Genomic DNA, 15,098 nt, shown 5'->3' with positions numbered 1-15,098 from the left:
GAATGGGACGCTGAACTATGAGAGGAAGATGAAAGCAGTAACTCCAGCTGCTAAAAAAACCATTATTTTTTTAAGGTACTAGAAGTGGCTTTACCTCCCAAAGAAGTTATAAGGGATGTGTGATTAATGGCTACTTTTTTTTTAAGTAGGCTCACTGCCCAACATGGGGCTTGAACTCACAACCCCAAGATCAAGAGATCTACCGACTGAGCCAGCCAGGTGCCCCAATAATGTTTCATTTGCAAGGAAGAAATGGACTGCATGTTTGGAGGGAAAAAGTGACAATTATGTAGTTTTTGCTGTTTTGTCATAATTATTGAGGTGACAGTGCCGGTGAATTTTTAGGTCTGGACTTGGATATACAGCCATGGTAAAGCAAAAGTTGGCTTTTTCAAATCGAGACACTCAGAGTCTAAGCCAGTGGTGAATGTTTCCCCTCTGAGATCATGTGGCTTAAAGCATCACAACAACAAGCAGAAGCATTTCCACTTCGCTGGGACCCAGGACTTACAGGAAATTACTCTTCTGCATGTCTGATCACTATGGAAATTGATTTTATACAGATAGCTAAAAGTACACAGGCCCACGATGCATGCCCCCATATTTGTACTAGCGAGCGGTACTTCTGCCTCATTACCCAGGCCTCCTGGATATCTGGAACAGCACGTTGTTTCACCCTCCGGCTGGGAGAGTTCCCTCTCTGTACTCCTACATCCTGTAAGGCAACTCTGCATTTCAGGCATCTGTCTCCAGTCCCTCTGAGCTATAAATGTGGTCACACATAGTTAACACGGCAGGGGAAAGAATATGCTGGACGCCCTGGCATAATGCTGGCTAGAGAAATAAGCTGTGTTTAAAGCTGAGAAAGTTTAAAGGCAATGGCTCTTCTCTCTGTGAGGTTAACATGCATAGAAATAGACCCAGGCTTGTGTGAAAATGGTATTGCGCTTGTGGTATTGCTTGTTCAGTTGATATCTGAGGGCGGAGTGACGAGGCTGGGTGGGCTGACCATCAGCTGTTTCTGCCACTTGTGCCTCTCAGCTTGTTGCTGACCAGAAGAGATGTCTTTATCACTCTGGCTCCCACCTGCAGCCTCTTGAGGTTCCAAAGATCACACACTCTCCATATCTCTAAAGGAAAGCACAACTTGCGCAACTTTATAAAGCCCCTTGCAACTTTCACGTGAACTAAACTACAGACGGGACGGACTTTGGAAGTGCAGGTACTAGACGCACTCAAGCACCGGGACCCTCAGTGCTCTGGTCTAAAATGGAAATGCCCTTGTTTGGCACATGACTGACATTCTGCATGGATTTTCAAATTTTAGTAATTTATGTTCTGGTTTTTAAAATTTTTTTATTTTAGAGAGACAGGGAGCGTAAGCAGGGCAGAGGGGCAGAGGAAGAGAGAGAATCCCAAGAAGGCTCCACATTGTCCGCACAGAGCCCAATGCAGGGCTCAGTTCTGCAAACCTGGGATCATGACCTGAGCTGAAGTCAAGAGTTGGACACCCAACCAATGGAACCACCCAGGTACCCCGATAATTTGTCTTTAAATTTTCTCTCTACGGTAGATACAAATAGTGTGCATCTCAGAACCGTGCACATGGTTACTTGTTTCTTGATCAAAAGGAGTCATTTGTGCTCGGGTAGATAATGAAGATTGCTGAAGTCACATTTATAAGCAAGTACTCCCTAGCTCTGTTGGGGAGGAAGGGTAGTGAATTAAACCAAACATAGGAACATGCACACACAGACATAATAATTGATGAGACCCACTGTTGATACGGCTGCAGTATCAGGTGGGCAGGGTGCTCTTGTATCAGGGCTGGTTGGCACCTAGGATCCGTTTGGATTTCCTTCTAAGCCCTTTCAGCTTTTTCTTCCCTTGGTCTCATAAAACATTAGCATTTAAACAGAAATCTCACGTTGAAGATGTGTGAAACACAGCTCCTCACCTTCCTCCCTCCACCTTCAAATCCTCTCCCTTTCACTCCCTCTGCCCCATACTGGTTCCTGAGACAAATCTCCCCTCCCCGAGCTATGTTTCCAGCGCTACCTCAGAGAATAACTGAGTGGCCAAGAAAGGTAGGTCAGGTAGTGCTGGACTCCTCCCTATAACTTCCAAAAACAACCAACCAAGTCTTACCTGTGGCCCCTCTGGAATATCCCTCAGATCTGCTCATTATTCTCAAACCCTCCTGCCACAACCCCTGCCGGGTTCCAGCTCTAGATCTTGCTGGGTGAACAGCTGTCTTGGTTTCTCATTGGTTGACTTCCAGTCCCTCCCCATCTATCTTCCACAGCAACCCCCCCCCCACCCCCCGCCCCAGTATCTTTCAAACCTGCTGATGGCACTCTCCTACTTTAAACCTTCAGAGGTACTTCCTTGCCTCCAGGCTCGAGGCTAGGACATGGGGGGCCTTTCCCTGTATACCGAGGAGTCTGAAACTCCCAGGAGCACTCCCAGGAGTCATAATGATCTGTTTCACGTGTATCTTCAGCAGTGGATTAGGAGATCCCTGCGGGCTGGGCATGGAATCTATTCCTTCCCATCCCCTAGTGTCCAGCCTTTATATAAAGCCTGGTATGGGAGGTGCTCAAGAGATAATGTTAAATTAATCAAAGCAAAAGAACAACGCAAAAGCACTATGACACACAGGATGCTGGCTCCTGAACACTAACTGGTCTAATCTGAAGAACCTTGTCCCGATCAGAATGGCTCACATGCCTAACAGATGTGCCCAGGGATCAGTTTGCAGCAGAGCCACAGATTAGAAGCTCTGGGGGTAGGTGTGGGGCCTTCGGAGACCCAGATAAAATTGGTACAATATGCTGCATAGGTAAAAGGGCAAACGGTCTGTTTTAATAGCTGAATTAGATTCTCAGTTTAGTTAGCAGGAAAGATGTTTGAGTCTCAAAAACTATTCTGGTATACTTGCTGAAACAGATTCCTTGTAGGGAGGAAATGATGTTAACTTTTAAGGGGACTTTCACAAAGAAGCTTAAACCTGCTAGCCAACACATGATCCTAACTGGGAGAGGCATCCTCTCCAATGGTGAAGGTTGGTGGTCGGTGGCCACTATCAAACAGACGGGGCTCTTCCACAATCACAACAAAAGTCTCTTGATGGGTCCAACAGAATGTCCCTCAATAAATATTCACAATGATAAAATCCAGGTCCCCTGGAGCCAGAGGGCTCAGGGCCATCCAAATGAACTTCATAACCTCAGTAGCAAGAGGATGAAAAGAAAGACCTCCCAAACCAAAAATGCACTTTGTTGCTTCCATGAAATTTGCTGTATTTGTGCCCTAAGAGGTTCTTCTGAAAGAATGCATAGTAACAGACTTCGGTAACAGCAATACACCATTTCTATTAATTTTCTTTTCTTTTTTTTTCTTGCATTAGCTTCTAAGGAAACTGCTTAATTCTACCAGAGGGCATGAAAACTTATTTCAGGGAGGTACAGAAGAAAAGAAAAGAAAAGAAAAGAAAAGAAAAGAAAAGAAAAGAAAAGAAAAGAAAAGAAAAGAAAAGAAAAGAAAAGAAAAAAAAAAAATATATATATATACTGTTGTTTTTGACCTTAGGAATAATGGCCACATCTGATGTGATTTTTGCATAAAGAAAACCCATATCTCTGCTTTAAAAGAAAGGATTGTAAATCTGAAACATTTTAGACTTTCCAAAACAAACCACACTTCCTTCAGGAGCAGCCTCCTGAAAAGCTAATTATCTTGGCCAATTACTAAGCTCCATGCAATCTCCCCGTATAAGACTTCCTACAGCATCAAAAGGCATGAACATGAAGAGGTAGAAATAAAGGAATTTATCAAATAATAGAGGTATGTTCATTCTGTATGGTGCACTGGTTTGCTTTATGTGTGTGTGTTCACATCTAATTTTATTTTATTTTTAAAGTTTATTTATTTTGAGAGAGAGAGACAGAGTGAGTTAGTAGGGGAGGGGCAGAGAGAGAGAGAGTAAGACAGAGAATCCCAAGCAGGCCCTGCACTAACAGCACGGAGCCCAATGCAGGCCTCAAACCCACGAACTGCACGATCATGACCTGAGCCAAAACCAACAGTCAGACACTTAACCAAATAAGCCACCCAGGCACCCCCACATCTAATTTTTAAAAGTAAGTGGCTAATTGGAATTAGAAGTAGAATTGGAATTGGAATTAGAAGGTGAAAGATGGGAGTTAAGACAAAAGGGCAGGCAAAAATCTAACACTTAGAAAAAAATCTTCATGTCTTCACAGCCCCTGGAAACTCCCCTGAACCTATATGTCACCTTCTGGTGGCATAAACCCTGCCACCTTCCCTTTAAGACATTCATCTGGACTGCCTGTAAGACTGGCCCACCTACATGGAAGACGACCTTGTGTGGGTCCAAGTAGTGTCTGTGTGAAAGAATTCATTTCCACATTTGGAGACCCAGTGTGAGCATAAAAACATAGTTAAATCTGTGGGTCAGAAACGAGAGGAACATTGGCTCCACTTCAAAGAAATGTTTGATTTCTCAAGATGCCCCCCTTTAAGGTTAAATACCAATTTTGCTATTAGAAATTATGTTTCAGGGTATTCACTTTTACTGTCTAAATGAAGACAGGAAATTAGAAGGAGAGGGTTGGAATGAACCTAGTCTAAACTTTGATGTAGGTCCTAAACCTCCTCCTCCTGTACGTGGTCAGCTCCTCGTGCCTCAGTCCTGTTACTGGTAAAATAGGGGCAGGCATGTAATGCACCAAACGGTGTTGGATGGAAGGTTAACTGAGTGTCTGCATATAGAAACCTTCCAATGAGTGCTGGCTCACAATAACCACTATGATGGCGCGCCTGGGTGGCTCAGCCAGTTGAGCATCCGACTCTTGATTTTGGCTCTGGTAGTGATCTCATGGTTGTGGGATTGAGCCCCACGTTGAGCTCTGTGCTGAGCATGGAGCCTGCTTAAGATTCTCTCTCTCCCTCTCTCTGCCCCACTCCCCTGCTTGCTCTTTCTCTGTCTAAAACAAAATTTAAAAAATAAAAAAAAATTAACCATTATGATGATGGTGGTGGTGGTGGAGGACTGTAATAAGGATTAAATGACTTACTGTATATAGATCCTATATACAGTGACTGATGCATGGAACATGACTATTGTTTTAACTGTATCAATCATTGATTGAGCACCTACTTTTCACAGGTATTATATCCTTTAATCCTCCCAAGAGTGAAAAACTGAAATTTGGAGGCATGAAGTAACGTGCTCCGAATCTCAGATCTAGGAAGGAGCCACAGTGATGTAAGAACCTAGGAGAACTTGACTTCAAATCCCAGGCTCTTATTACTACACTATGCTTTTACCTTCAATTAAACAATATTTCCTTATATTAAGCTACATTAACTAGAGAACCCTAACCCAGAACTCTCCTCTCCTCCATTCTTTTTCACAGTAACTAAGGCCACAAAGTGTCCTTGGCTTGCCTCTTACACTACTTTCAGGGCTCATCTATTCTGGGCCCTCCCAAGGCTGCATGCCCTAACTCCCAACACCCACCTGGGCCTCACTCTCGGTCTGGTTGACTGTCCTGGGACTCCCTCCGCCTGGGAGGGAGTTAGTTAAGGGAGGAAGATTGAATTTTCTAGATTGTAACAAGCCAAACAATGGCAGGATCCTTTTTTAACATTAAAAGTAAAACCGGGCTCTTAATTCCTAAATTGGTCCTCACCTTTTTTCTTCTGGGATGTTCTCCAACAGCATTTGAAGGAAATCCTGGAATAAGAAAAAAGCAAACCATTAAAGATGTCCATCAATAAATAACTCTGTCCAGAATCATGCCAGAGACCGGGTGCTCCCAGCTGCTGACAGCTTACCTGGTAGGGAAGCCAGGCCTATGTTGACTTATTATATGATATATTGTATTTATTAATTTACCAGGGCTTCAATCCAATCAGTTAAAGAGATTTGTTTTGTAAAACCCACAAACAAATTGAAAAATGTACTGTTTGTTATTTTGACCTAACCCACCAGTTTATTTTATTTCATGTTTAACTATTTTCAAAAGGCACCATCCTCTCTCTACTCAGCCACGTTCTCGTCATGAGCTTTCCCTAGAGATCCTGTTACAACTGGACAATCACAAGGCCAAGGGGCTAGTGACTAACTTGCAACATTCTTGCATTACTCTAAGGAAAGATAAAGACAGGCACCTGGCTCGCTCAGTTGGTGGAGCATGTGACTTTTGATCTCAAGGTTGTGAGTTTGAGACCCACATTGGGTGTAAAGATTACTTAAAAAAAAAAAAAAAAGATGAAGACAAAAATCAAGACAATTAATACCCCAGTGGAGGAACAAAGATGTCACAATTACAAAATGTTTCATGGGCCCATGCCTCCACCTGCAGCCTCTTCCATGCTGCTGTGAAAACGTCAATTATTTCACATTTAGGATCTTTCACTAATAGATTTTTCTAAACTAAAGGTATGACTTAAGACACACTCATTTTTCCCTTTATGATGGAAAATTTCAAATACACTCAAAAGTAGAGAAGAGTATAATTAACCTTCATGTACCCATCAACCCACGGCCAATCCGCCTTAACCTCTTACCTGCCTCCTGTATTATTCAGAAGTGAATCCCAAATGTTACACAATTGCATCAATCAATGTTTCAATAAACTATCTCTAAAAGATAAGGACTCTTTAAAAAAAAAATAGCCATGGGGCGCCTGGGTGGCTCAGTCGGTTGAGCGTCCGACTTCGGCTCAGGTCATGATCTCAGAGCTCTGAGTTCGAGCCTCGCGTCGGGCTCTGTGCTGACAGCTCAGAGCCTGGAGCCTGCTTCTGCTTCTGTGTCTCCCTCTCTCTCTGCCCCTAACCCACTCGCATTCTGTCTCTGTCTCTGTCAAAAATAAATAAACATTAAAAAAAAAAAATAGCCATGGGGCACCTGAGTGTCAGTCGGTTAAGTGGCTAACTCTTGATCTTGGCTCAGGTCATGATCTCACAACTCATGGGATGAAGCCCCTCGTCAGGCTCCTCGCTGATAGCACGGAGCCTGTCTGGGATTCTCTATCCCTTTCTTCCCTTCCCCTGCTCTCAAGCAGGAGCTTGCTTTCTCTCTCTCTCCCTCTCTCTCTCTCTCTCTCTCTCTCAAAATAAATAAACACACATTAAAAAAATAAAAATAAAAACATAATCACAATACCATAGGCCTAAAAATTTCACATATAAATGTTTAAAGTTACATTTATATTTAATTGGCACCTTAAGTATTGTGACCAATCTTTTCAGCCCATCTAATTCTAGAATCTCGATTTGGTCTCAACTAGGTTTGTCAGATAAAATACAGGATGATCAGTTAGATTGGGGGCATACTTACACTAAAAAATTATTTGCTGTTTATCTGAAATTTGAATGTAAGTGGATGTTATGCATTTTTATTTGCTGAGTGACCCCAGACTAGTGTTAACCCTAAGTTATCTGCAGGGTTTGATAATACTCAGTCTGGATAAATGTAGAATATGAAAGAGAGAAGATGAATATTAAAGTTTCTAGGGGCTTGATATTGAACAATAAACAAGGTCTATGCATGAAGTTTTTCTTTTAATAAATTGAAAACAACCTTTTAAAATAGGTCCTTTAAAGAGGGACCTGTGTGTGAGCCCAACTGATCAAATAAGACACCACCAAATGACTCTCTTCAGAAAGAAGCCCCACCCTCTGCCCCAGCCCCAAGAACCAAGTCTTCAGATCCAGGGTCAGCTCGGGGCTCTGATGAGATCCATCTAAGTCACGGTGCAAGATGGAAGCAGCACTGACCTTCATATTACAAACAGATGGAACTGCAGAGGAATGGAAATCTGCAAACAATTTGTATGACAAGGTGTTCTCTCTCCATCATGGCACCAAGCATAGCCGCCATCCCTTTCTGTGTGTTTACAGGTGGTTAAGGCCATTTCTTCCACAGGCAAAGTCTCTCTAGTTGGAATACTAATGAAAGGTTTATTTCTCCTAACCTCCCTTCTCCTTCCAAGTTATTATTTGTCTACTGCTGCTTCACCTACAATAAATGATACAAAGAGCAACAAAACTAATTTTTAAAAAATGTATTGTGTAGTCAGAATGGAAAAGGACAACTCCAAACAGAATAATGTCTCACATCTAAAGTCCTTCCTAGCACCTTCAGTAGATATAAGGAGAAAAAAGAGGAAATGAATAATATCTAGAATGTGAGGAATTATTATTTAAAAAAATTTTTTAATGTATATTTATTTTTGAGAGAGAGAGAGACAGAGTGTGAGTGGGGGAGGAGCAGAGAGAGAGGAAGACACAGACTCTGAAGCAGGCTCTAGGCTCTGAGCTGTCAGCACAGAGCCTGATGCAGGGCTCGAACTCATGAACCGTGAGATCATTGCCTGAGCTGAAGTTGGACACTTACCGACTGAACCACCCAGGTGCCCCTGTGAGGAATTATTTTTGTTTGAGGTTCTTAAAGTCATTATTTTTATAATTTAATTTTTTTTAATGTTTATTTATTTTTGAGAGAGAGAGAGAGAGAGAGAGAGAGAGAGAGAAAGAGAGAGAGAACAAGCAGGGAAGGGGCAGAGAGAGAGAGAGAGAGACACAGAATCCCAAGCAGGCTCTGAGCTATCAGTACAGAGCCCAATGCAGGCTCAAACCTGTGAACCATGAGATCATGGCCTGAGCCAAAGTTTTATAATTTAAATAATTATTTTGTAAAAAAGTTAATTTAGGAATTAATTTGTTACAATCTGGTATACTGATTACTTTGCAAATATTTCTTTCATTGGCTTACTGATAGTATTCTTGCTTCTTAAAAATCTGAGTGCTGAGGCATGCCTGGGTGGCTCAGTCAGTTAAGCATCAGACTTCAGCTCAGATCATGATCTCACAGCTTGTGGTTTCAAGTCCCACGTCGGGCTCTGTGCTGACAGCTCAGAGCCTGGAGCCTGCTTTGTATTCTGTGTCTCCCTCTGTCTCTCTTCCCCTCCCCTACTCACACTCTCTCTCTCAAAAATAAATAAACATTAAAAATTTTTTTTTAATCTGAGTGCCATAATTATACTTTACTAAGTTTGCTTCATCATCTCCTTATAGTCCATACTGACTCATTCCATATTCGTTCAGTAATTTATGCTCAATTATATAGGAGAGAAAGTGATGTTAACTCAATGACAAGGAGGAGAATTTAACTGCAGGAGAAGCAGGTAATTCAGAGTTAACTTTAATTCTTCCCTTTTGCATTTTTCAATCACAATTGGATCTTTCTTTATAGGACTACGGAACACAATGTTCCAGAATTTTGTGTGAATATAGGAAAAGTATAGGAGGTCTCCAAGAAACCTTGCTTCATTTTTAAGAAAGCAGGTGGTCATCTGCCTCATCCTGCCTCAGGGTTGAGACCTGCAGGTCACATGGCAGCTTGCTGGTGGCTTCCAACCAATGCTGGGGACAACAGGTCTAGAGGATCACGAAGGATCACAAAACCCCAACACCTCGAGTATCTCTAAGTCATGGTGCCTGTATTCCCATGGGCTGTGTGAATGCCATCCACAGTGCTAGATCCATCCAATCCAAAGACATTCTTGGCCCCACTGCTGTATCAATGGAATCAACCCTGCTGGTCCTTCTTACTCCTTTTATAGACCTAATCATTAACCACAACCTGCTAGTTTTCCTGGCTCTTTTTGGAAATTGGCATATACCCCAGAGTGGACTCATGATAGAAGCTTTCCCCCTCTTCTCACAACAGGAAGACATAAAAGGAAAAATGTCTCCTATGGTTATTCTTTCCTTCACTACCTCTTTTCAATTCTTCCATCCAGCTTCTTTCTTCCCTTCAACATATTGGCTGAATTTTAAGTTACAAATCTTAACTGGACAAGGAGGACTTTCCTTAAAGCCTGATTCTAGGATCATTGACAAAGCTGGCTAGCAACAAATGCCACAGTCCCAGTTTGTCACCTCTACAGTATGCCTGAAAAAAAGATTAAAACCAAAGGCAAACCAAACCAAACCCAAAACCCAAAACCCAAAACCCCTGTTGTTTTGACAGTGGGCTAGGATAAACTTTTATCTGGATCCTTGGAAATTGTTACAAGCCCTCATCCCAATCAAAAAATACATTCCTTGTGAATATTTTGTCATTTCCTACTGTCATAATAATCTATATTCCTACTCTTGTAATAACCTATATAATCAGGTCAGTCCCAGATAGCTTAGTTTGATTAATACCTAATAACAGTGAATTAGGCATGATTAAAAAAAATACACTAATTTTTGGCACAAGGCTAATTTGGTAATTTCTTTTTTTTTTTTTTAAGTCCTGGTAAAAATATTCAATAAAAAGCAGGTACACATATATTCTACCAGACAAACTGACAATGGCTTGATAATTGCACAGGACTAGTGATTTCTTTCAGATGTTTTATGAATAATTACCATGGTCATGGGGAGAGGGAGGTAGGAGAGGCAAAACAAATAACCAAATAATTTAAGCAAGGACAGGGTTGGCAGGGTAAGAACTGAGAAATGAACTAGTCAGCAAGAAGTCATTGTTAACATGTAGAGGGGACGGGGAAGATGGTAATACCATAAAATATTGGACAGGTGGGGTTTCACAAGGGATATGATTAAGAAGTAAACTGGAAAAAGAAGAAATTGAAGGACTTCTTCTTTTTAATTTTTTTTAAATGTTTTTATTTGTTTTTGAGACAGAGAGAGACAGAGCATGAGCAGGGGGAGGGGCAGAGAGAGAGGGAGACACAGAATCCGAAGCAGGCTCCAGGCTCCGAGCTGTCAGCACAGAGCCCGACGTGGGGCTCAAACTCACAGAGGGCGATATCATGACCTGAGCCGAAGCCAGACGCTTTACCGACTGGCCACCCAGGTACCCCTGAAGGACTTCTGAGCAAAGAACCTGAATCACAGCCTTACTCATCATTAACAAGTAAAAAAACCCCAGAAAACAAAAACCATCAAAAAATAAAAATTAAAAAAAAAAAAAAAAAGACAAAAAATGGCACCGGCAGCATCCAAACAAGGAAAGAAGTACAGCGTCACGGCATAAATTTGAAAAGGAGACAATACTAAGGAAAGAAACATAAGAATCCAACACAGCCTTAAGCCCTCCCTCTGCACCACGCAACCTCATGCTTAGCAGTAGTGGGACTGGTAAATTGCCCAAACCCTGAAAATTCTCACAGATACCCACACATTTGGAAAGAAACAGGACTATCTTTACCTTTCCTCTACCACCACCACCACCGAGTCCTCTTCCTCCTTCTTCTTTTTATTTATTTTTTATTTTATATATCTTTTTGACCATGAAGGGACTAGAAATGTTTACTAGAGAGAGATAAGCAAAACCTGGGAAATAAACAACTGAGGAGGATGCTCTTTGATGGACTGTATAGCTTCTAGAGATCCAAGCAGAACTGCAGGAACACTATTGAGAGAGTACCTGCAGTGGGAAAAAGCTGCACCCAAATTAGGTGATGAGAATCTTTGCTGGGGACATTTAACAGAATTTCAAGAGTTAGTGCAGCCAAATTTTTGCAACAAAAGCTGTATGTAGCTCCAAGTGGAGCTCTTGCCCTTCACTCTCTCCGTGCATTAACACCCAAGGTTTAAACTGTAGTTCAGAGGGAAAGAAAACATGTCTATGACAAGTTGGGAAAGAAATCAAGAACAAAGTTCTAATACATATGAGAATAAATAAAAGGTCAGGACAGGGCTACTTATACTGAGAATGAGCAAGACGAAAAGTATGGCAGCTATGCAAATTAATGCAACAAAAACCCACATAAAGAGAGAGAAAGAACTAAGAAACATAAAATAAAAGACAAAGACTCCAGTCTTGAAGAAAACCTAATCTAAGGAACAGAAGAAAATTCTCTATGAACATTTACACTATAAAATAATTTAAAGATTATAATAAGAACATAAAGTCAGTAAAATGAAAGCTCAGACACAAGATGACAAACCAATGAAATGAGATGAAAAGAGAGATTTCTAAGCAAAGAAAATAAATTAAGGACCAAAATAATACCAGTACAGGAGCACCAATAATACAGAAACAGCAACAAAAACAGACATTAAAGAAAAAAAATTGCTATAATGTTATAACAACATTAATAACAAAAATAATATCATTTGAGATAAACACAGGCCATCAAGAACAAAAAGACAAAAGCAATTAGAAAATAAAAGATATGGAAGGCAAAGATGATATAAAATAGAGGCAGGCGCCTGGGTGGCTCAGTTGTTAAGCATCTGACTTCAGCTCAGGTCATGATCTCATGGTTTGTGGGTTCAAGTCCCCACATCAGGTGATCTTAAGCCCCGCTTTGGGTGAACACAAGCCCCACCTTCAGGAGAGGCCCGCTTCTCTCTCTCTCTATCTCTCTCTCTCTCTCTCTCTCTCTCTCTGCCCTCGCTCACTTGCATCCTCTCTCCCAAAAAACAAAACAAAGATGATGTAACATAAGGATAACTGGTAACCTTGAAATTCAGGACCCTTCAAGGGAAAAAAAAACCCAAATGTGTTCAAACATACAGCTAAGACAATTTTACTAAAAGAAGGAAGAACAGAAGGTAAAACTGGAAGTGCACACTCCTTTCTAGGGAAAAACAAACAAAAACATAAAACTGATGCAGACTCATAGACACCGAGCTATTTTCTGAGTCAATTACTAAATGTCACAGATAAAAGAAAAAGAATCCTTCTTTCATCTGAGTGGTATATAGAGGAAAAAGTAGTTTCTACAGCTTTATTAATGTCAGGAGGCAGGTTAAGCAATATCCACAAAGTTCTGAGGAAATGAAAATGTGACCCGAGAATCTTATACCAATCCAGTTTGTAATTCAACTATAAAGGCAACAAACATTCTCAAGCACATACGAACTCAAAAATCACAGAAGCAGTGAGTCTTCAACTTGAACATCAATTTGATAACAAGTCCAGCCAACAAAAAGTCAAATCAAAATATGGCACTCCTAAATACATAAGCATGAAACAGTGACAGGGGGTGAAAGTGAAGTCCTTTACATACAGAGCTAAGACTATACAACTGTGAAAAGTATGGCTACAGCACATACTGTAAAGTATATAAACCTTAACTATGTGAAGATATTCACTAAGAAAAGTTTCAAATTGGGGGAAAAGTAGTAGAAATACATAACTGCTAATTTCTTCAGCTTTTACAGAAGTGAATAAACAAATGCTTTCTAAAAAGAAAATAAATAGCTAAAGAGAAAAAAATAATTTCAACCTCAAAGACTTTTTTGTAATCATCCTTCTTAACTATAGAAGACTCTTTTCTCTCTTACATGTATCTGAAGTTCAGGAAAGTTTTTTGCATTCACTAGTTTCTTTTTCATTTGTTAAATTCAAGTAAAATAAAGTTGAAAACACTTCATTAAAAAGCACATACAATATAATCCTATTTTTATAAAATTATTTTATTTTTAATTTTTTTTAACTTTTATTTATTTTTGAGACAGAGAGAGACAGAGCATGAACGGGGGAGGGTCAGAGAGAGAGAGGGAGACACAGAATCCGAAACAGGCTCCAGGCTCTGAGCTGTCAGCACAGAGCCCGACGCGGGGCTTGAACTCACGAATCGCGAGATCATGACCTGAGCCGAAGTCGGACGCTTAACCGACTGAGCCACCCAGGCGCCCCTATAAAATTATTTTAAAATATATCTTTGTGTCTATACATGTGTACACACATACACACACATATATACACTATATACAGATATACATCCAGATACATGTATACATATCATCTATAACATATAGAAAGGGAGAAATAGAGAGTGTAATTCCTGGAATGAAGTTCACCTAATATTCATTATGGGTATTTATAGGTGGTGGGATTTTAAATATTATTTCACATTCTTCTTTGTACTTTTATGTATTGCTTGAATTTTTTTTTTTATAATGAGTATGTGTCAGTGAAAAAGCCATAATTTCCAAACTTATTGTGGTACTGGCAGAAATAGAGATTGATGGAATGGAATTAATAGTCCAGAAATAAACTGTAGATAAAATAAAGTCAACTGACTTTCAGCAAGGATGCCAAGACAATTCAATGGAGGGAAAGAATAATCTTTTCAACAAATGGTCATGAAACAACTGAATATTCACATGCAAAAGAATGGAGTTACATCCCTACCTCACACCATATATAAAAATTAACTCAAATGGATAAGAAACCTAAATGTAAGAGGTAAAGCTATAAAACACTTAGAAGAAAACATAAGAGTCAATCTTCACAACTTTCAATTAGGTAATGGTTTCTTACATATCATAGCTAATGTATAAGCATCCAAGATAAAAAAGATAAATTGGACTTCATCAAAATTAAAAGTTTTTGTGCTACAAAGGACATTATCATGAAAGTGAAAAGACAGCCCATAAAATGAGAAAGAACATTTGCAAATCACATATTTGAAAAGGGACCTGAATCTAGAATATACTAAGTACTCTTAAAACTCAAAAATAAGAGACAACCCAAATGAAAAATTGGCAAAGAATCTAAATAGACATTTCTCCAATGGAGATACACAAAAGGCCATGAAAAGATGCTCAATATCGGGGTGCCTTGCTGGCTCGGCGGGTAGAACACCGGTCTCTTGATCTCAGGGTCATGAGTTCAAGTCTTGAGGGTGGAGCCACTTTAAAAAATGCTCAACATCATTAATTCTCAGAAAGATGCAAATTAAAACCACTTCACACCCACTAGGATGGCTATTACAAACAAAACAAAACAAAACAGAACAAGTGTTGGTAAGGATGTGAAAAAATAGGAACCCTTGTGTACTGCCGGTAAGAATGTAAAATGGTACAGCTGCTGTGGAAAACAGTATGGCAGTTCCTCAAATACAATTAAAAGATAAGAAGGCAGGGACTCAAACAGATATTTGTATACTAATGTTCAAAGCAGCATTATTGACAAGAACCAGAAGGTGTAAATAACCCAAGCATCCATCAACAGATGGATGGAAGAACAAAATGTGGTTAGATACATACAATGGAATATTGAGTCATAAAAAGGAGGGAAATTCTGACATGTGCTC

At 40.2% G+C, this 15,098-nt stretch overlaps 1 protein-coding gene across 13 annotated transcripts in view; it reads right to left on the bottom strand.

The window, feature by feature from the left end:
- Positions 1-15,098, bottom strand: part of LOC123593803 (aminopeptidase O (putative)) — a 344,225-nt gene that overhangs the window by 107,892 nt on the left and 221,235 nt on the right. For all 13 annotated transcript variants that reach the window (XR_006710542.1, XR_006710538.1, XR_006710539.1 and 10 more), the window contains exon 10: positions 5,718-5,761. Coding sequence is in view for 7 of the 13 variants with exons in the window: in XM_045470318.1 (XP_045326274.1) it covers positions 5,718-5,761 (44 nt within the window). In the remaining 6 variants the exon portion in view is untranslated. The remainder of the gene's footprint in view (positions 1-5,717; positions 5,762-15,098) is intronic.

Source organism: Leopardus geoffroyi, chromosome D4 (assembly GCF_018350155.1).
Source record: "Leopardus geoffroyi isolate Oge1 chromosome D4, O.geoffroyi_Oge1_pat1.0, whole genome shotgun sequence".
Taxonomy (NCBI): Eukaryota; Metazoa; Chordata; class Mammalia; order Carnivora; family Felidae; genus Leopardus; species Leopardus geoffroyi.
This window is presented reverse-complemented; position numbering and strand designations above follow the sequence as displayed.